Source organism: Lepisma saccharinum, chromosome 8 (genome assembly GCF_977018435.1).
Source record: "Lepisma saccharinum chromosome 8, izLepSacc3.1, whole genome shotgun sequence".
NCBI lineage: Eukaryota > Metazoa > Arthropoda > Insecta > Zygentoma > Lepismatidae > Lepisma > Lepisma saccharinum.
In genome coordinates this window covers 62,931,537-62,954,189 of record NC_139236.1, presented here as the reverse complement: position 1 = coordinate 62,954,189, position 22,653 = coordinate 62,931,537, and the positions used below count along the sequence as shown (strand labels likewise).

General features: G+C 36.8%; 1 protein-coding gene across 1 annotated transcript in view; it reads right to left on the bottom strand.

Moving 5' to 3' along the window:
- Positions 1 to 5,587: 5,587 nt before the first annotated feature.
- The window catches only part of dsd (attractin-like protein dsd), a 76,309-nt gene continuing 59,243 nt past the window's right edge, over positions 5,588 to 22,653 (bottom strand). Inside the window, exons 15-20 of the mRNA XM_083126773.1 lie at positions 19,310 to 19,459; positions 18,921 to 19,085; positions 17,419 to 17,650; positions 13,383 to 13,590; positions 10,113 to 10,227; positions 5,588 to 8,545 (exon numbers count right to left, since the gene is read on the bottom strand). Of these exons, the coding sequence (XP_082982899.1) occupies positions 8,412 to 8,545; positions 10,113 to 10,227; positions 13,383 to 13,590; positions 17,419 to 17,650; positions 18,921 to 19,085; positions 19,310 to 19,459 (1,004 nt within the window). The 3' untranslated portion in view covers positions 5,588 to 8,411. The remainder of the gene's footprint in view (positions 8,546 to 10,112; positions 10,228 to 13,382; positions 13,591 to 17,418; positions 17,651 to 18,920; positions 19,086 to 19,309; positions 19,460 to 22,653) is intronic.

Here is a 22,653-nt window from a genome sequence, read left to right as displayed (position 1 = left end):
ACTGGAGAAGAAGGTTCGTAAAGGATCTATCTCGAAAGACAGCAAACTTGGGAGAAATTATTAGCTAAAAATGTCAAATGGAAATGGACTAATGAAAATGAAGCTTTTTTCCGAATTCTGAAAAAGGAATTAGTCCAATTACTTGCCCTAGCGCAGCCTGATTTCACCAAGCCTTTCTGCCTGCTATGTGACGTGTTCCTGACTGGATTAGGGGTGGTGTTGTTCCAAGGAAAAGTAGAACCAACTCCGGACTTAGAAAACATCGCCATTATACAGTATGCTAGTCGAAAACTAAAGGGATATTAAAGGAACTATACTGTACAAGAATTAGAATGTTTAGCAGTACTTTTCAGAATAGATCTTTTCAAAGTCTACTTGTATGGTACTAAGTTCCACGTGTATACTGACCATAAAAATTTTATAATAGCCGTGACTGGAGTGCTAGGTTAACCCGTTGGGCCTTAAAACTTCAACAATTTAACTTCTCCACTTTTCATATTAGTGGAAAGCAAAATGGGATAGCCGACGTCCTAAGTAGATATCCTCATGCAGAAAATTTCCTGGATAACGATCCTGAAAATGAAGTCACGTACTCAGTGGGATTGACGAGAGCACCCAGTTTAGCGGGAGAAGAACTGCAAGAATGGCGGAACGCCCAATTTCAGGATGAATGGTGCCGTAGCATCCCTGAAGATGTTCGATTGCAACTTAATTCCGGTTACCTGCTACATGAAGGCTTCTTTGATTCCTAAGGTATTGGTTGCCGAGCACGATGAGGCTGGTCATTTCGGGTTCACAAAAACTTACAAAAGGCTAAGACTTCATTTCATTTGGCCCAAAATGAAAGAGAAGATTGCACAATATGTGCGGGAATGTTTGGTATGCTCACGAAACAAACCGGACAGGAAAGGAATCTTTAGACAACAATTTAGTATTATGAAAAACTTCCCCATGAAGTATTGTCTATTGACATAGTGGGAAAACTACCTACATCCCGGACTTTTAACTCACCATGGTGGATGTAGGCAGTCGATATGCTATAGCTTACCCTTTAAGGACTGCTAAAACTGAAGAAGTAAAACATAAACTGGAACAAGGATATATGGCTCATTATCCTCAACCCAAATATCTTTTATCAGACATACGGACTCAGTTTACTTCCCATAAGTGGGCTAATTTCTGGAAGAAACATGGGATAATTCCATGGTTCACCACTCCCTATCATCCTGCAAGTAACCCTGTAGAAAGGGTAAACCAAGAAATCGCTAGGTTGCCAAGAACTTTCTGCTCGAAGAAACATGATTCCTGGCACAAATACGTAAATAAAGTATGCTGGTTGATTAATTATTCGGTATCCAAAGCTACAGGATATGCCCCAGCTGAACTATTTTATAACAAGCCGGTACCATCTAATTTATTGAAGCATTTAGAATAGCCCGAAGGTGACGAAGGAAAGATCAAATGGGAAACCAAATTATTCCTGGCCTCATATAAACCCAGAACTCAGAAAAAGAAAGGCGAGCAAACCGATATATTTTGAACACCGGAGATTTAGTGTTAAAAAGAAATCGTAAACTGAGTTCGGCACCAAACAAAGAAATCACCAAATATTTTGAATATTTCCTTGGTCCCTATGAACTAGTAGAAATCGGGAATAATGTGGCCTTGCTAAGAGTTCCCTGGACGAAGGAAGTTTTAGGAAAGGAGAATTTCCACAACCTTATAAAGATTAATTGTTCAGCCGAAAGTAAAAATGAATTGCTGGAGAAGTGGAGCTCGAGCCGAGAAGGACTGGAACCTAGAAAAACAGAAATTTAATAATAGTGAAGAACCTGAATGAAAAGAATGATATTATCAATGAAACCAAGGAAACTAAAGACTTTTTCATAAGCCCGGTCAACGTTAATGCTTGATGAGCCAAAGAATGGCTATAAAAGGGGAGAAGATAAACCTTTACTCTTCGAAGATAGAAGAGAAAATTATATGATAATTTAAAGAAGGAAGTTGGTATTTAAGAGGCAGAGTCCTCATGGGGTTCACTAAAATAGGTTTAATTATAAGAAAGATCATGTACTGGAGAGAGGTCCGATAATAAGGAAAAGTGAGAACTCTAGAATTAAAAGGTTCTACTGAGAAAAGATAGATCAATAATTATTACATAAAGGTCTAGGTCTGGCTAGAAATTCTTTAAAAGCGAGATTATGATAAACGGTCAAGCATTACCGTATCAAGATTGTTAGAGAACTAACATGGTTGAAAAACAGAGCTCTGCTATTGAGATGCCCAAAGAGTTAAGCTTAGCAGAACAACAAATTGTGGAGGAGTTCGACAAGTCCTACAAACGGTGGTTTCAGCAATCCAATGCTTGGACTTCTGACAATGAAAGATTAGAGGGATATTTGGAGGATCTTACCAAAAGTTTTACCTCAGTGTTGATCCAAACTAGGCAAAAAGAAAACTAACAACTACAGGATACCTTTAGGAAGATCGAAGCCGAGCAGAGGCAGCATAGGACTGAACTAAAAGACATGCTAAACAAATTTTCCTCTAATATTGAAACAGTCTCTAAGGAAGTTGGGAACGAGAAAAGCCTTAATGGAGTAACCTGTGATGAGCTAGTAAACGACCTTCCTGTTGAAACTTTGATAACCCTAGTGCGCAAGGAATTAGTAAACATCCCTGAACTGATTAGTGACAATTATTATGATGATCAACCTGCCCATCTAGTTACCAGTCCCCTGAAGGATGACAAGGTTCCTCAAAAGGATGTCCCTGATTAGCAAGGATGGTTCTTGGAGCTAAGCCCGGAAGTAAAAGAAGGAACAATAAGATTTTCCTGCATCTCTTGGCAAAGAAACTAAAGTTAAGCCGAAACTATGCCAAGCGAGAGATAAAGAAATTGTTTAGTTGGAACGGGAAGCGGTTTATCTTAAACGAAACTTAATTAAAGAAAACATGGTGTCCAGTGAAATGGCTTATAAGTGTACATCACCATAATTATTACCATAACAGGAAATAATTAATCAAGTGACAGATTCTTATTTAACTAAATGTGTGTAACCTTGATTGTTCTATGAAGATAAGCATTATATGTTCAGTGCTTTGGAAAGTTTGTTATGTTGTGTTTAAATATTAAATTTTTAACCCAAGGTGATAAAGATTTCAAATATGTGATTAAAGAAAATAAAAAAGAGAGGAGAATAGAGAAAAGTTGTGATCAAATATTTCTTTTAGGTACATAACAACATTTGAGAATTGTATGATTGACTAAGAGTCAATAGTTCTGTTAAAAATTTGAATATAACATTGTATCTAAGAAATGTACTTAATTGAAAAGCTATCAATATGATTTCTAGTGTGTTGTTATAAATGTTGACAAAGAATTGATATTTGGGAAATAATATGATTATTAGTTCTACTGAACTAATCTTTTAATTTGAAATAATGAACCCTATTGGTATATATGAATAAAAACCTTTATACTCTAATGAACCTAAATGTAAGTTTATTGAGATTAAAAATAAAAAAGGCATAAGAAAGGCAAGGAGTTTAGAGAAAGAAAAATTTGTTTCACTTTTGTTTCTCAAATTTTCCTTTAAACTTTGCAATTACATGTTAAAAGGAAAATTGATATAGTGTTCTCGAGTTCTTGTTAATGTCTACGATACTACATGTTATATGGCTCAGGTTGTGACGCAAATATTAACGCACCTATCAAGGCGTTGTCGAACTAATGTATTAACCTTTCTGTAGCAATCTAATGTAGTTAGCTCGCTTAAGACAACGGGCATTTATTATGATGTAAATATAGATTCACCAATCAAAGATTATCATCGTTTGATGAACTAACCTAATTGTAATTACATAATGGAGGAACATTTAAATTTGTATATTTCCAGAATGTAAGATTTTATCAACGTTAAAGAAATAATTATTGACTCAAATGAATATGTAAACTTTCTTTGTAAATTATTCATAGCCAAACTATGTATTTTTCAAATATCCTTCTGTTATAATTTGGAATATTGTAATAAGAAATTACCTAAAGGCAGGTGTTCGAGGGTGGAACTTTGGGTATAAATACGAAGCAGTTTGGTCTGTGAGGGGGGTCTGTTCTAGTGTCCGTCTAGGAAGAAGTGAATAGGTAGCCAAATGGGATGCAAGTTCCAATTTAGGAAGAAGTGAATAGGTGTAAGCCATTCTTCTGTAAAAGCCTAAATTGTCCATCTCGGGTGATAACTCCAAGTCTAGGAAGAAGTGAATAGGTGTAAGCCGCTCGTCTGTAAAACCTAGACTGGCCAAATAGGAACGGTCTAATCTAGGAAGAAGTGAACAGGTGTATGCCGCTCTTCTGTAAAACCTAGACTGGCCAAATAGGAACGGTCTAATCTAGGAAGAAGTGAACAGGTGTATGCCGCTCGTCTGTAAAACCTAGACTGGCCAAATAGGAACGGTCTAATCTAGGAAGAAGTGAACAGGTGTATGCCGCTCTTCTGTAAAACCTAGGCTTGGGCCACCTTAGTTTGACCTTTCTAGTAAGTTTTAAATTATCTACTAACAATTGATGTTCAAGTTCCAGTTACAAGTTACCTAACCTCTGACTAAGTGCTCACGCGGTAAATAAACATTTGATTAAAACTTCACGACTTTTGTTGGATTTGTTCTACACCTACCCTCAAAATAGGTTTCAGTGTAGATCCTTACAGCCTCAATACTCCCGACTATAGGAGTAAAGGGTGAGGAAAGTTACTAGGAACGTAACAATTTCATAGGCAGTAAAAATTTTCAGAATTTCTTTTGTGTGAATTGTGGAAGCATTTCGTATAGGAAAAATCTGAAAGGAAAGAAGGTCAGTTGTATACTCTTCTGAAGAAACAATCAGTAGACTACTACTATAGAAAAGTGTACCCCCCCCCCCCCCCCGCCCTTTACAATAAGGGGCATTAGCCTGCAGCGTGATTTCCTGAAACGAAACTTTAACTTATTCCATTGTCACACTCCTTTTAAACAATTTTCATCTCCTGACAATGGTTCCCAAGAACACAAATGAAGTGAACTAACTTAGAGTACCACAATATACAAGATTAGGTTTCCAGTGGTTTGATTTTTTCTTAAGGAAGTTAATGTGTGTAAACATTATAAACTTTGTGTTGAGCTATTAGGAAATAGGTTATTTTTACAGCAGCACCATAAGTCTTTCAAACTATTGTAGGGGTGGGGTACAACTTGGATCTACAGTTTAGGGGGTACTATACCCCTCTTAAAAAATGGGTACACTGGCAAAGGGCACACACTTGACGTTCCGAAATGGAGCATGACTGGAGAGTAGTGATGACCACATCACTCCTTCACACTCTGATGCTCCATGGCAGAACTTGAAGTGCGTCCCCTTCGCCATCTCTCGACCAGCACCAGCAGTGATGATTCTGAGATGAAATCAAAAGCTTGGAATAACTCATAAAGTGTTCTTTATCGTGCTGTTTGTGCATCTTGTGTTGCAAATATGTTGCCGGCACGTGACGTAAGAAGTTTTTACGGTCATAACAGGTATTTGCTAAAGGCTTAACGTCAGTTCATGCCACAATTCTATTGCTGTGAATGATGACACAAACATTTCAAGATTTAATTGTTAATGCACTGTACAAGTAGGAACTAGACAATGGAAGAACAGTTAACATGAAACAACAAGAGTATACTGCACAAAACATTTAATGCAACACAGACTGCAAAATAAAACAGTAGAAATAGTACGTTACCAATAAAAAATATATTAAAAAGAACAGAAAATAACCAACGAAAAAAGGACACTACTATAAACAACAATTAACATACAAACAAAAATGTCTGCAAAAATACAACTCTGATACACATCCACGCATTGATCATCACAGTTAAATACATTTAAAAAAAACATATTACTTCATCATATTGTATGCATCTCTAGTAAAAATTATTTGGCATTAATAAGTTATTATTTTTTTTGCATGAGTATAACACATTGCACTTGAACACACACAAATAGAGAACTCATATCTGTTACAACTTAAGATCCATGTATAACAAATAAAACTCTTACACACAAGAGACAGAGAATGCAGTCCACTTACTCACTCCCACAAAATACGATCTTTTAATCACATTATCAACAGGAATGTCTGGTTAAGAATGTTTATTAATAGTTTAAGAAAACATACACTTACAGTTTGTTCAATTTACTGACATCAGAAATTCTATTAGCAATTAATTATGTTCCATCATCTTTTCTAATTTTCATGCTGCCTCATTTTTTAAATTCCTTACTTTCATTTATATATTTGGAATGCATATTGACTGATTACAATTGAACATCAAGGTAAACAAAAGTGGGAAGTTGTGGAGGTAATGTTAGTATTAAAAAATGTAATAAAACAATGCAATCCCCAATGTTGTCCACACTGTACAGTTTTACAAATTACATTGCAAATAAATATTCTTAGCTGTACTCAAGTCAATAACTTACCTAATACAGATATTATGGCAAATACAGATCAAAAAACCATTACAGCAATTTTTGATAACAGAAGGGAGGGGAGTGAATTTATTTCAATAAATTAAAGGTATGCTACAGGGAATTTTTGTCTGCATTTCTTAACAGGATTGCATAATCAACAGTGAGCTCAAAATTATGATCAGGAACTGTAGAGGTGATGTTCAGAAATGTTAAATAAATAATACAGTATCTCGTAAACCAGGACCAAAATGCATGGTCACTCCACTATGTCTTCATATTCAAGCAAACATTTTCAGAATCATAAAACAAACAGTTTCTTATTCAATTATGCCAGCCGTCTGGTTTGCTCATGTAGTTACACATCGTAAAAAATTCTCCTAGTTCCGTTAGTATTATTAACAGACAAGAGCCCATGCTACTCTGTAACAGTGATATTTTTACCAATCTTTGTGACACTTGCAATCTTAAATCATTATCTTTCTTACTTATCATTCTTAGAAAAACTTTCAAACTTGTCTATTATTATTCCGACACAGAATCAACTATTCAACACCACATCCTGCACAAATTATCCAAACTACAGACAAGTATCAATGTGCTAGGTAATTAAAATAAATCCTTGCCTGAAACAAGCACCATTGATTCAGTCAATCTTTCCACAGTGCATATAGCTCAAGTAAATGGGACAGTTACACAATTAATACATGTTGCTTCAAAAAATTATTTCCAGTTTCTCATTTTCAGTGATGTGCCAACTGCAGCACATCATCCAACATGTACACACATATTCATAAATATGCTTTTCAGATATGGAAATGAGATGGTGGTGTTATGATGATGACTAGTGTAATGTAAAAAGGCAGTACTTTCATTATCTGAAAATAACGCTTGTTTATAACAACAATGAATTAACGGAAATCTGAAATAACTAGGCAGCTGTCATAATACTTTTCCCTATTACACATAGTAGAGGCAGTTTTCTAAAGGCAATTTCAGTACCACAAACAAACCTTTGTCAAACCTTATCTTCATAATTCTAAAATCATTTAGCAACCTATTCCCATAAAACAATATCCTTTATATTACATTATTTATATGCTCAGTAAACAAGTAACAGAAATACTGCAGTTTTAGAGGCTGATAATGCATTATTTTTTAATGCATATGCATCTTTGCAAAGCTGCATTGCATCAAAAGTCTGGGAAAATAAATCATCAGTCACAAAGAGGAGCGATATTTTTATTACAAACTATAAGGGTTTACGATGCTCCGTTTCTGTAAATTAATAATTCCTCCATTTTTTTCATTTTTTTTTACATTCCACATGCTGTTGTACAGGAGCAAGCAAGCGAACCACATTACCACACTTGATAATAAAAAATTATAAAAAAACACATAGTCTATGTTTTCCTATGACATGTGATGTGATGTGTTGCTTGAAAATTAAGTCCTGAAAAAACTCTCAGCCGATTCAGAAAAAAATCACCGCCTGTCACACAAGATATGTACACTATATACATGCTGTTTAAGATAAATATAACTTTACAAAAAAAAAAACCAAATAGGGAGGGAGGGGGGGAAAAGTTTTTAAGAAGCTTACGAAAGCACTCTCTCGACGTAAGAACATTGCAGGGATACTTAAAAACGAATCTGACAATGTCTTAGTTACCACACATTCTTCGAACACTTCACACCAACACAACTGGATTGCTATTTGCACGGAATCACTGAACATAAAACACCAGCACCTTACTCTTGCGCAAGCTCAGTTCGTCTCAGTCTTCGAATACTTAAGTAGAGTTACACTGTCTCAGGTAAAGTATGCAACTTTTTCTTGTTATAACTCTCTTCCCGTGGAAGTTTCTATGAACGCAGTTATTTGCACAGCTGCCAACACTGTTTTGTTATAACTTTATAAATACTATATACAACTGTCAGGGTGCTGGCTTGTAACCGATTTTCGGGACTTTGATTTGCCATCTGACTTCCCCGTTGGGTCTATACTGACCTTTCTCGGGTTGCCTAACGTAACCAAAGCTGAGGCGATAGCCAACCCTGCAAGAGAAAGAAAAATAGCTGCACACTGAAAACTAAAAAGCTATTAAGCATTGGTACGTTATAAAACACGGTGCTATAGCTGTTTAAAATCAGTTTTCGGGTAACACAACAGTCCCGGATCTCGGTTAGGATTGGGGGGTTAATGCTGGTGCATTACAGTCTAGGGGTACAGGAGTCCCCCACATATTTATAGTGAATAAAGATCAAGATTTTAGTACAAAAACAGGGCACATTTTAGGATCAAATGCAGTATAGAAAATGGCATTCTTGCATTAAAATAGTGAATATAACCCTAAATTTGATATAAAAGCTATACTTATGACACAAAATAAACACTTCCCTTCTAATAGCACTTAAGTTTACTCCTGTGTAAGTTCAGTTTTGCTTCTCATATATTTACAGCAGAATTAATAAATTTTCGTTGAGTTGCATGACTCACACTTCAGACTTCAAAAAAGTGTTGCATCGGTAAATAAACTCTAAATTTCATGTTTAAGAGTTCACTTCACATTTTGCCCATTTTGTCGTTCATTTCGCATCTTTTCATGATCAAAACATGGTTCGAAAATACACCTCACACCTTTCAAAAGCATGAAGAATGGACATTACACTGCGTTATTTCACATTTTGTTTTTCCATCACAAACAAAATACGCATGCCTCCAGATTGTGCAATGGTTCAGGTACCATTTTAAACTGTAGGTCCTGTCCTGTTTAGCCTATCTAAGCATGCAGTGAACTTAAACTTAACCACCCAACTTTTGTTATTCCTTCAGGTAGCTCCCTAATTGTCAATTATGATGTTGGGTCAACATTGAAATGGCTGACACAAACAGCAAGACTATTAACCATTTTCCTACATGGAACCTTTTGTATAATGGAAATAACGGACAAAGCAAAAAAAATACGGAGGGGGCTGAGCGAACACCATTGTATAGGTATTGTAAACTATTGGTTGCATTTTATTTACAAATACCAGCCGACACTTTCACAGAGTATAATTATCCTGGAAATTATGCAAAATTCAAAGTTTTTGTTTATTTTGCACCAAAATTCTCTGAAGAACTGGGTTTTGTGATTATATAATAGGTATTTTAATATTCGGATGTAATTCTTGAGTGTTTTGAAGCAAAACTCTGGTAAACGAACGCTTATAATTGAGTGAAATATTCACCCACTAATATTAATGAATATTTTTTTACAACAACTTTTAATTGCTACAATTTTCAAGCATGTAAACATCAATTTGTGAATAGATTTATTCCACTTCATGGTGATGGCATGGTGTAGTCCAGAAAATATTTGAGAAAATAAATACATACGTATGAAAGTTTCATTTTCTTAATAATTTTCTCTGTGAATGTGTGTCCATTTGCAGACAAATTTCTGATTGTATGCCCTAGCATGTGCACGCAGGTGTGTGGGTGTGTGTGTGTTAGCTGGTACTGATCAAAAGAAATAACTTTTACATTTTTCAATTTATGCATAGTCATATGAAACGAATGTAATTAACCAATCTGGCAATTTTAAGTTTGAATATGATTCTGTAAAGAAAAATTCCTTACCCGATTGGCCTGGAGGAGTGTACGTTTCCCCTCCTGTTGGAAGCCTTATGAGAAGAGAAAGAACAGCTGCTCGATTCCCACAGCACGGCTCCAGTGCAATGGGACTAGGAGAATCCTGGAAGGAAAACAAAGTCCAGTTACTAGGGTAATACTTTGCTACCTTATTTCAGAAACAAGTCAGATTAAGCATATTTAACATATGCATCACCAGTATGTCAGAGGACAGTTTTTCACTATTTCAGAAAAAATATAATGTGAAATGGATCAAGATGATACCCCCCCAATATTTTCCCAGTGTCTGGCTAACTAGCAGGGTCTTGAAAAATGTCTCGTGACATTTTTATGGAGCCTATCCTGGAGAAATGTATCTTGTAATTAAATATTGTCGCATGTATAATTATGAATATCTTAAAACTCTGGTCAAGTCCAAGTAAAAAGGAAAGAGTTTTCTTAGAAAAGACCTGAAGCTGTCAAAAGAACCTCCCCTATTTCTCCCAGCAGGTGGACAGAGGAACATAGCTCCTGGTCGGGTTGAAACATTTTTGTGTTTCGTCCGTGACCCTCATGCCTAGAGGCACATATTTTTGGTAAATAAAAAAGCAAAATTTCGGTATAAAAACTGAGTCAATTTCGGGTTCAAAAGCGGTAAATAAAATAAAATATCGGTGTTATAGCGGTGAATAATCACATTAAAAATGCTATATAAAATGACATTTTGGTTTTAAAATTGTGAATATAATCCTAAATTTGATTTAAAAACTACAATTATTCCACAGAATTAACATTTTACTTCTAATAGCCCATTTATGTAGTTATCCGAGTATTAAGTTTATTTCTGTGTAAAGGAGTCAATTTTTGTTTCTCCAATATTAACAGCAGAATTAATCATTTTCCGGGAATTGCATAACTCTCAGGATAATTCAGACCTCAGAAGGTGTTGCGTCGGTGAATAAACCCTAAATTTCGTGTTTAAGAGTTAATTTCGCTTTTTGCAGTTCATTTCGCATTATTTCGTGACAAAATATGGTCACAAAATGCATCTCACACCTTTTAAAAACATGAAAAATTAACACTACAATGTGTTTTTTCAAATTTCGTTTTTTTGTCAAAAACGAAATATGCATGCCCGTACTCATGCCCCATCCAAAATCAAACTTACAAAAGTGTATTATTTAATGACAAACACTGCCCTTTTCATGTGGGTGTCTACAATAATCGGCAATCCCTGAAGGGACACATGATGGCCACATGCCTCTTCAATATCATGAACAAGATAAGGTCTGACTAAGTTTTTCCAAAGCTGTACATTGACTTGGTAGGGTAAGTACCAACGGAAAACTTGTACATTAAAAGTGATAAATGTTTCACACTGCTTTAACTTTCACAATTTTAAAGCATTACAATCATTAATGGCACTGATATCAGCTCACTACTCAACTCTAAATTTTAGTGCAGAACCTATGTTGATGTATCGATATTGGAAAATATTGGTTGGGTTTTATTTCTGACGTTTTTATTGTTAGCACAGCCACGAAACACTTTTGCAGTCTTATTATCCTGAAAGTTATGCAAAATTCAGTTTCCATTGCTTGTGTACTAATATTATGCGAAAAACTTTATTTTGTGATTATGTAACAGGTATTTTAATATTCTGATGTAATTTTTTGGTATTTTAAAGCAAAACTCTGCTAATTCTTGCTTCTAATTAGAGAGGAATCCTCACCCACTAATATTAATAAATATTTTGAACAAATTTTAATCATTACTATTTTCAAGCACCGATATGTATAGGTGGGAATTGGTACCAGTATTGGTTTAAAGTGATATTGGCTAAATATGAATCAATGTTAAATACAGGTCAGCCCAAGCAACAGCCTCTCAGTCACATCTGGCCTATCAAGGTTTTGTGTATGGCTCACGTCTAGTTTTGAAGACACTACCTATAGAGTAGGTGTGGGACAGATCAAATTGTGCTCTACAGGGAATTAGGGATATTTGTGCATCTTTTATTCGTAAACTACTATACATTGTATACATAGCCTGTAACTTAGTTTGACAATCTGCCATTTTGTTATGATTTTAATGCAAGTAGACTAGGGTTGGGTTGATATCACTTTGAACAAATACCGATATTTTAAAATCGTAACAATTAAAAATTCTTCAAAATACCGATCAATATTAAAAATGGCTAACGTTGTATTTGGAATCTTCTGTAAAATAAATAAACAAGTACTCTACTGCAATTATATACATCCCTTTGCCAGAGTTTTGCTCTAAAATATTTAAGAATCATATTGGAATATTACAACAGCTGTCATTTAAGCACAAACATGGATTTTCTTCATGTGTGATACTGGTGCAAAGAGAAAACTTCACATCTTGCATAATTTTTAGGATAACTAGACTGTGCAAGTGTTATGCAGCATTTGCGGAAACCTACAAAACACAGACACTCCGGAAATGATTCAGCTGATATTGGTGAAAAAATACCAACAGATACTTCTTATTGGCATTAGTGTTGACTGGTATAGCCATATAATTCCGATGTTCTAGTCTTGTGAAGTGAACGTCTCAATATACAGTTTCCTTTTTGAAGCAACACCTGGTTACATACAGGGTGTATCATAACTGAGTAAACAACTTTAAGAATTTGTTTGGACTAAACTATATGGAATACAACAATGATATTTGTTGCGTATCAACCAGTAACACTTCAAGTTTCTTCAATGTGGCTTCCACCAGTAATGTGACACAAATCATATCGAAATTCTAGTTCTTGCCACACTTTTCCCAACAACTCCTCGTCCACCAAAACAAGGGCGTTTCTTATTTTCTCCTTTAGCTGTTCAACATTCTGCAGCATAGGTGGCACACAGTCAAAGCCCCAAATCCAGAAATCTAGGGGTGTAAGGTCTGGGAACTTTAAGACACAGCCTGATTTTTCTCAACCTGTGAAAGTCAGCGTTTTCATTAACACTACTCCAGCACCACAATGACCATGCTTACAAAAATCTTGCACATGAAAACAAAACTTGAAAATTTTCTCATTGTTGTGTTTCAGATATTTTTAAAAAAATAATAAGCCTGATAAGTTGTTTACTCTATTATGATACATGCCGTACATTAAAGAGGCTAATGAACCATCCGGGTTTTTCATGAAATATTTGCTTTTTTTTCCAGATCAGTAGAATATAAGTTTTTAATATATTGAGATCCTAAGAAAAACAATTCTTATTAAAAATGCACTTAACTTTAAAGTAGCCACAATACCTTTTTTCTCTTTCGAGCGACTGGTATGTCAGAGGTTTCCGACGTGTCATTGCACTCTCTTTGTTCAATTGCCACTAGTACTTGGGAAAATGGACGACTAGCCATTTTTTCCATCTCTACAAACAATCTCTGTCTTCTTCTATACATGTCATACTTTTGTTTTATTTTCCACAAAATAGCAGCAACAAGTAATAGTAGCAAGAAGCACCTGAAAAAAAAATAAGGTCAATAATTATCAAGATATTACATTAAGGATAATGAAATTTCACCTCTTGCAAATACTAATTGGTTGTTCAAATTGCATCATCATATGTAATCTCTTGCACATGTGTTCTTAATATCATCAACTAGAAAGTGAAAAATTCAACATCACATATTTTATTGCCTCAAATATATTAGCACTATATGAATGGTGAACTTTTCTCATTAACTTATTCATGTAGTTCTACACGTTTATAGGTTTCTATGACAATAAATAAATCTTATCATACTTATCATTTAAAGAACCCAGATATAAAGCGTTACTAAACCTATATTACTGAAATATAAATGTCATTTTCAGACAGTGCCAGCACATTCAAAAAAAAGAACTAGGCTTTTATTCACGAACACATGGAACTTGGATGACAACATGGCTGCAACATCTCTGGTTTTCAAGTAATTTTATCTTAAACTTTTGTCCTTGTTCTAACCCATGTGCATTTATTAACCCTTTCCTTGATGATGACTCTAGATGGGTTTGAAAATAAGGAAAATTCTTAGTCCTTTGGATTTTTATGTTGTTAACAACATGTGATATGAAATTTTATCTTTTTTATATTACTGTATTTACTCATGTATAATGCGCACTTTTTTCCAAAATTTTTGTTTCCAAAAACAGAATAATTCGGACAGCCAACATGAAACCGTACAGGATTATTCCATGATTTTGTGACACTTGCATTGATTTTTCATGTTCACGGAATCCCATCATGTTATATATTGTTGTAAAGCTTAAATCCTGCAGTTTCTGGACATGGTAACAGTATTCCATTCAAGATGGCAACACTAATGTGCAATGCGATTGAAATAAGCTCATCACGAAATGAAGGAACATTCCGATTGTTATGGTACTTTGGATGCAACAAAAGATAAGGAAAAAGTAAATAATAATTAAAATGTATTACTGGCCAAATAATATGACATATATGGAATGGGTAAATGCCTTAATGGAAGAAATCTTGTGCTACTAGCTGCTAGTTTGAGAGTCCTGAATATGCCTCTTCTAAATGTTATGTTAGTCATGGAAAATATACACATTTTGAAGTTTTTTAGGAAAAAAAAAAAAAGGAAATGAGCAAAGCCACGTATAAAATTTAAAAGGCCATGTCCCACGATTTTTCACTTTGAAATGTAATGTTCTGCAACACCAAGAAAAGCAGTGCTGTTCTGGCGGAATTCAGTTATTACAGAATAAATAATGTGGTTAAAGAGTGAAAGCTTTGGGATGCTAATCATAGTGGATGGAGAGGAGGGAGGATTTTGAATTTGAATTTTAAAATTTGGGTGTGTCAACACTAAGGCTATTTTGCACCCTTCACACTATACGGGGTCCAGCCCCTTACCATAACTAAAGTGGCATAATTGTAATGTCGTACAACTAAGATCTTAAAATTTTCTGTCTTTGGTTAAAAGCTGAGGCTGTAAAGGGGCACTCAGCACATACGAGGTGTGGCTAGAAAAAAACCGGACTGTTGCTACAAAATCTTTTATTGGTTATTTTGTACAATACGAACATTATCCTCTTCAAAGTACTCCCCTGCACTATCGATACACCGCTCCATACGAATCTTCCATTGCTGGAGACAGTGCTGGAAATCATTTTCCGAAACCATTTTCATGACCTCCGTCGCTTTTGTTTTCACACATTCTACGGTCTTAAATCTGGTTCCTTTCAGTGCTGATTTGACCTTTGGGAATAAAAAAAAAAAAAAGTCGCATGGAGCAAGATCTGGCGAATAGGGTGGATGTTCTAACACTGGGATCCCATACTTGGCCAATAAAGCCTTGACTGACAATGTCGTGTGGGCAGAAACATTGTCCTGATGAAGAATCCATGACTTGCTTTTCCACAAATCAGGTCGTCGTCTTCTTACTCGCTCACGAAGGGTTGTCAGCACCGTAATGAAATATTGTTGATTGACAGTTTGACCTTCGGGTACACAATTCAAATCAATTCACTACATTTGCAATGTTTGATTCAGTTTTTGACGTGCACGACCGTCCAGGATGCTTGCCATTCGCAATCACTTCTCGTCCCCCTCTAAACCTTTGAAACCACTCAAATACACACATCTCTGTACACTTCCTTCAACAAACCATAAGTTTCTGTGGCGGATTTTCTGAGTTTGATAAGGAACTTCAGATTGATATGCTGTTCCACTTTCACACTTAATTTCTTTTCCGACGGAGCACAGATGTACGGTTCACTTCGTCCACAAACTACAGAAGAACTGAGCACCGCACACCCTGGGCAATCACACAGCCGGTAGGCAAGATATCACGTTATACACCCATGCGCCGCTTGTCCTTGATGCCTTGCTGTTTGTCGACAGCAACATCAATCCGGTTTTTTTTCTAGCCACACCTCGTATAACGACAAAACACAGGACAACACACAGAAGTATACTGACCATAGGGCCAGTCGCCAGAGCCTCGTTCGTATGCAAAATGCAGTCCAGGGTGTACTATGTGGAAGTGAGGTTGACAATTTGGTGTACTATTACGTGAAAGGTCACCCCTTACAGCCCGAGAGGAGGGAGGAGGTGGTATGAGTTGCTGACTTATTGTTTACACAAGAGGCTCCTCTTGGTCCACATAGCAAAAGGTGATTCATTGAATAGGTAGGATGTCATTCACTTTTGATTGGCATAGCAACAGCTTTACGACCTACAACTTAGAAAGCCATTTCTTGAACCTGGATTATACTGAGCATTATATAAGAGATATAATTTTTTGTCACTTTTTCCCATCAAAAACTAGGGTGCGCATAATACATGCGTAAATACAGTACTCTAAGTCCAAAATGAAATAAATTAACCTTACTCAGCTAATTGGTTGAAATCATGAAATGTATAATAATTATTAATACTTTCTCAATGTATTTTGTATATTTCACTGTTGTATTAAGGTTTCACTGTTACCGAATTAATAAATGTAAAACAATTACATAACATTCATTAAACTTGGTGAATACATTGAATTTTGAAAACAATACCCTTTAAAGTTTGAAAAAAGAATATTTACAGCTTACATCTTTCAGAAATAAACCAAAAATATCAATATTGGTTGTATGTGGTTATCACATGATAGTACAGAGTGGCACATACTGTATCCACCAACTTGAAGAAATTACAACGGAAAGACGGTGAGTGCTCATAGTAATGTTACATGGTTATGAAATAAAAATATACACACAGACATTTAATAGTGTGTATAATATGGACAATACAGACATCAGTGCACCTTCAAAATAACATCCTCCTCCTGCTTGGATGCACTGTTCAAGGTGATGTGAGAAGTGTTTCATGATGCACATCTCAGCATGGAATAGCATGTATTTCTGATGGTTCGCAACATTACCCGTGGCTCTCCACTGTCCAATACATCTCAGAATGCTGTTTCTCTGGAAGAGGTGCATGGTGATCATTGTTCCGCCACAGTGGCTGGTGTCTGTTTGGACGAAGGCTTCCACTGCAACAATCTGCATCTGCACCGGCTAATGCTTCATGGTATACTAATTGTCACACTCCCAAATCTCCACGGATGTACGTATGCCACACATGCACACGTGCATTCTGGCAGGGTTGCCAATTCAAATTGGTAGACACAATGTGAGACAGCCTGTATATATATATATATATATATGGAACAATTGCTTCGTAACTGTAACTCAGAGGAAAAAAATCTTAATTTGTTTACAATTATTTGGAGATAGAACAATTACATTTTCAGTGGACAAGGTATCTTCAAGCCACTTCAAAAGGCTGGTACTTACGTGGAGAAAGTGATGAAGAACTGCTGAAGATTTAACTTTGGATACTGCGAGAAGGAGACCTGTATCCAAAGCGGAGGCTGAAGATCGTATACATACACATAGAAGGTTGTCAAGGTGGAATTGTCATCCAAGGAAGATCCAAAATTATACTCTGTCTTGGAAAACTTGATCCGATGACTTGTACAGTTTAGTGGAAATTGTGGACTGGGAATTAGCTTTTCAGGGCCATTTCCTGCAAGAAAAAGTCATTACTGTATTTACAAATCGGTCAGCCTCCTCCTTACAACTGAAAAGTAAATGTATTTGTGTTTGGTTTTTGTCATTTACCTGTCACTATTGGCTATTCTGATGATCAAGATGAATGTGGTGATTAGATGAAATGGATGAAGGGACAAACACCCACACGGACAGGATGATGCAGAACAAACTCCACGGAATATTATACTGGCTGCGAGTTCAGGCACCAGTACCTTGTTTGCCTGCAGAATGCGGTTTCCAGTGAGTACTATGTGAAATAGAGGTTCTTTTGAATGCTTTATCAGAATTACTAACAAAAGAATTTGCAAATCATGAAAATAAGGTAGAGCAGGGAGTTATCAAATTGCCAATATCGAAGTTCAATATCATTTGAATATTGAGCTGATACATCGAGTATCAAAAATTTCAACTTCGGTGTTGGTAAAATCAATATCGATACTGACAATATCCTTTTCAATGCTATCAAAATAAATAAATATGTTTCAGTCCAACATGTGATTTGATTTATGACACTTTTGGCTAATCGTGGCGATGATGATAAAATTGATGAAGGGACACTAACGACGAACACCCATACCCAGGCTGGGATTCGAATCTAGGACTCCTGGCATCGTAGCATGCTGTGATAACCACTTAGCCCACGGAGATCGGCAGTCCGACGTTTGACTTGCAATTTTAACTAGGAGAAAGACAGAATTCTGTTGCTCTTTAAGTAAATGAAAATAGAAGTCCCAACACACAATGGAGTGAAGTGATTCCCTCTGCAGTCTGTAGTTCTCAACCAGTCTTCTTCCTTATTTAAGAACTAAAAATAAGTGAAACTGAAGTGTTTCTGCATGTCATGTGCAAGTCAAGCGAAGCACAAACTTGTTTATGAGGAGCAACTTCTTGTCAATCTCGACAATATTGGTACCATCCATATCTGGACACTTACAAGGGAACATGACAAGATCATGAACCAACTACTCGATCGCTCAGCCATCAAGGTGGCTTCACTTTGGGGCAGCATGTCCTACGTTTTGGTGTGCTGGTAGTCCTACCCCCAAAGAAAGTGCATGTTGCTTTATATACATGCTTGAATGCTTGCTTAGCCCACAAAAGATTGGCCAAACAACCTGAAGGAAGTACACTAATTTCCCTAATTTGAAATTAATTAAAACTTAGCTCCAACTGACCATGCATTGTCTTAAGCAATAACTTACAGTTGCTCTGTAAATACAAAAGACAAGGACTTTAAAGCTTACCTGTTTTAGAGGTGATATTAATCTTCACAGTCACTGAACATGTAATCTGGAATTCCACATCAACATCAGGCTTTGGAGGAGTGTTTTTGAAATTAATCTGTGTGTAATGCTTGTCCTCCTTCTTCGATAAGTTGAACGTAAATTGGAAGTCAATGTTGAGGTTATCTGCAAGAAATATGTAACTAAGAAGCATAATGCACATTTTCATGAAACACATTTCTATTGTAACTTATTCCTTAATGTAATCTCTCTATATATGTGTGTGTGTAACTTTACAAACATCTCCATGAATAACAACTAAACACTCAGAAGCTTCTCCCACAAAAAACTTTTAAAATTATATCTACGAATCAAAGAACTTGGTCAAAGGAGAGACATGGTATACGTACAGAAGCAGGAGGATCCTGTCGTTGGATCTCCAAAGTACATGTTCTGAGTGTCGCATCGCTCACAGCTGTCTCCCGTGATTCCCTTCGTGGTGCAGAAGCACTTCCCTGTCTCATGATTGCACTTTGTTCCTTGATGATTGCACTCGCAAGCTGAAACAATGGAGAGAAAATGAGGCTCACACCAATACAGGCTTCACAGTATCATGACAGAATTTCTTCAACTGAAAGAAATGTATACACCTAACTATCCTACTAGATGATAGTTTTGCCAATACTGATTGAGTACTGGTAAAATTTAATAATACTGATTACTGATAATCTTCAGGCCAGATATTCCTTCTTACATATATGTAAGATATAAAACACAAGTACAGTCAACTCTCGATTCTACGACCCCGGGTATAACGACCCCCTCGAAGTAACGACCCTTTTCCCGGAAACCGTGAAGAATTTAGAAAAAAATAGAAAAATTTGGAAAAAAAGTTGAAAAATTGAAGGAAATCGGCCGAAAAATGCGTTTTTTTCCCCCACTCATTCCCTTCACGAGGGCTCTAACGCTCACAATTGGGTCTCAACTAACCACCACACCATGCTTGAGTGATATCCAATAGCACTTGACCTCAGCCCCCCCCCCCCCTCCCTCCCTCAAGCGCACGAATGTTACCCCGTTACGCCGCACCCGACGGCCGCTACCCAACGCGCCAGGCTTGTTTTGCCACGCTTTCTCTTGGATACGCGAGAAGAGAAGATCGAATGTGCTTGGATGTTATTTAAAATCGACCTTGACTTGTTTCCTTGTCCTAAGAGCTTCTGAAAACTTGCAGGTGAGGAGGGGAGGGGGGAGAGGCCGATATGACTGCTGGATTTGCAGTCTTTGCCAATGTGTATGGCGGGTCAAACTCTTTCATCGATAAATACACCACCTTGAGAGATAAGATCGCAGGAATGTTCCAAAATACAGATGCCTGGCACCTGGAACTCTGGCCCATCTGTCCAGCTCTGACCTAGATTTCAGTAGGTTCCCGTGAGTGAGCAACTCTCTGCCTTGTAGCCGACAACTTCCAGTAACCGCTTTCATTCAAAACGTGTTCTTTGTTCCCTGCAACACTTCATAAAAAAGCGAAACTGTTATAGATAATCAAAGCCACATAGGCGAACTAAAGATCGTCAACCCGCTTAATGCGTTGTCATCCAGGATTCCACAAAAGTTTACTTCGATCTTAAGTGCATCATAACTCCCGTTTCCCACTTCATACGTTTTCCTAATTGTGTCGTAATATCTGCCAAAAAAGTGTTCCGTTGGCTGACTGACTTCTCCCTTTTTTCCTGTCAGCAAAGGGGGGAGGGGCGATTTTCTTGCTCGTGTGCGCACACGGGCTGATTACAGGCGAGGGTGGAAGTGGACCCACCCCTCTTCCTTTGACGTCTAAAATGGGGCAAACAGTTCTGGATATATTCTTGAAAACGAACAGAAACAGAATAAAAAAATTAACCCTCCCCCTTTTCCCAGCTTATTCTCTGCCACTGGTGTGCACGGCACCTCCCCCCCCCCTTTTCCCAGCTTATTCTCAGCCACTGGTGTGCACGGCAATGTTGATAATTGCAGAATTCAGGTCTTTTTTATGCTGTTGCCTGCATAGGAAATTTTACCCGTATTATTGTCTGTTGCATGGTAAAACGTAAAGCAAGGGACATTTCTTTCTTCTTTACACTGCTGTTAAAAGTTCAGTCTTCGACAGTTCCGTTATCTTTAAAATGCTGGGATTTTTCTCTTCCGCCACCTGTTGCTCGAACTTATAGCAGGTCTCCTTGTTTTTACGATGCAGCTGGCGCCAGTGTTTTGTCTAGCATCTGCAAAGCTCTTGCTTGCCGATAACAGCAATGACTCATCCAGCGGGAAAAAGTTATTGTTTTGAATCTCGCAAAGCTGTTTACATTTGACGATAACGAAATTCGATCTCCAGAAAGGAAAACAAGAGTTAAAATAACTTCATGTTCTGCACCTTCTGATAAGCAAAACTGTAAATTTAATTCGCATCCGCTTTTCTTCAGAACCATTCATGTGAAGAAAAAAAAAGTGCTCAATGTAGGAATGGTCGCTGAGATCTTTTAAAAAGACATTATTCAAGGAAGAAACTTTTGGAGGAGTGGGTGTTTGACATCGAGAATACTCCTAAATCCAACATTAAATCATCGATTAACGTGAGAGTAAATAACGATCTACCATTTTGATATGTAAAAGTGCACAGTTTCATAAAGCTTGTTTTCAGTTCATTTCATGCTGATGGGCTAATCGGGACTAAATATACAGTTTAAAGTGAAATTCAATTCCAAACCTAAATGACTTTCGACTGGGACGCTGTTTAATGACGTGTTCTAGAATATGCATTGGTGAAGACAGATCGCAAGTTGCGCGTTTCCTTTTTACAATGCAAGTCAAGGAAGGAGTTTGGACTGCTCCCTTAAAGGGGAAAGGGGGGAGGGTGAATGAAGTTGGTTGAAGCAAAGAAAACGTGTTTTTTTTTTGCGATGTATTTTACATAGCCGAACCAGAACAAAAATTACAGCCCCGCTTTTTTTTTTTTTTTTGTCTGGTGCCTAGAAAGGTTGTGTTGTTTCTCCCAAGAGATCTAATCTTACCAGTTAATCTTGTAACAGACAATGCTCCAGTAGACCCGTATAATCCAACATTCATTCTGCCCGATTATCTCCCGAATTTTGCTAGCGCCAGTGTAACTGGTGTCAAGATTCTTCGAGTTTCTCTTGCAATAGGCGAGAGATTGTTTTCCTTTACATAGGTCTCGGTGCAAACGGGTTTCTCGTAAACTATAATTGTAAGAATTTCCTGGAAAAGCAGTGACTGTGCACAATTGAAAGAAAGTAACATATTTTTTGTGAAAACGTTTTCATGTTCTATTTTCCTTCTCACAACACGCATCCTGTGCATAACAGGTTGTATAACTACCAGGATAAATGGTGTTACCATCTATGCATGTTTGTGTCCGTTTGAGCTCCGTTTAAGCAGAAAATTGGGGCAAATTCCAATAACGACCCCTTCGAAATAACGACCCTTTTCCCGGGAACTGTGAAAGGTCGTTGAATCGAGAGTTGACTGTATATCCACAAATACTGTTTACAAATGAATTACAAATTTTGAGTGCAGGTGCAAGTTCATTATTTCGTTCCTTCAAAATTTAGGTGCATGGTAAAACTGAGGTTCCACTATACTCTCCATAGTAATGTTACCTTAAATGTTCCATTTATCTTATTGTCAAATTTATAGAGAGCAATATACATACCAGAAAATACTCTCAAGGAGTGGACTTCATTAGTCAACTAGAGAA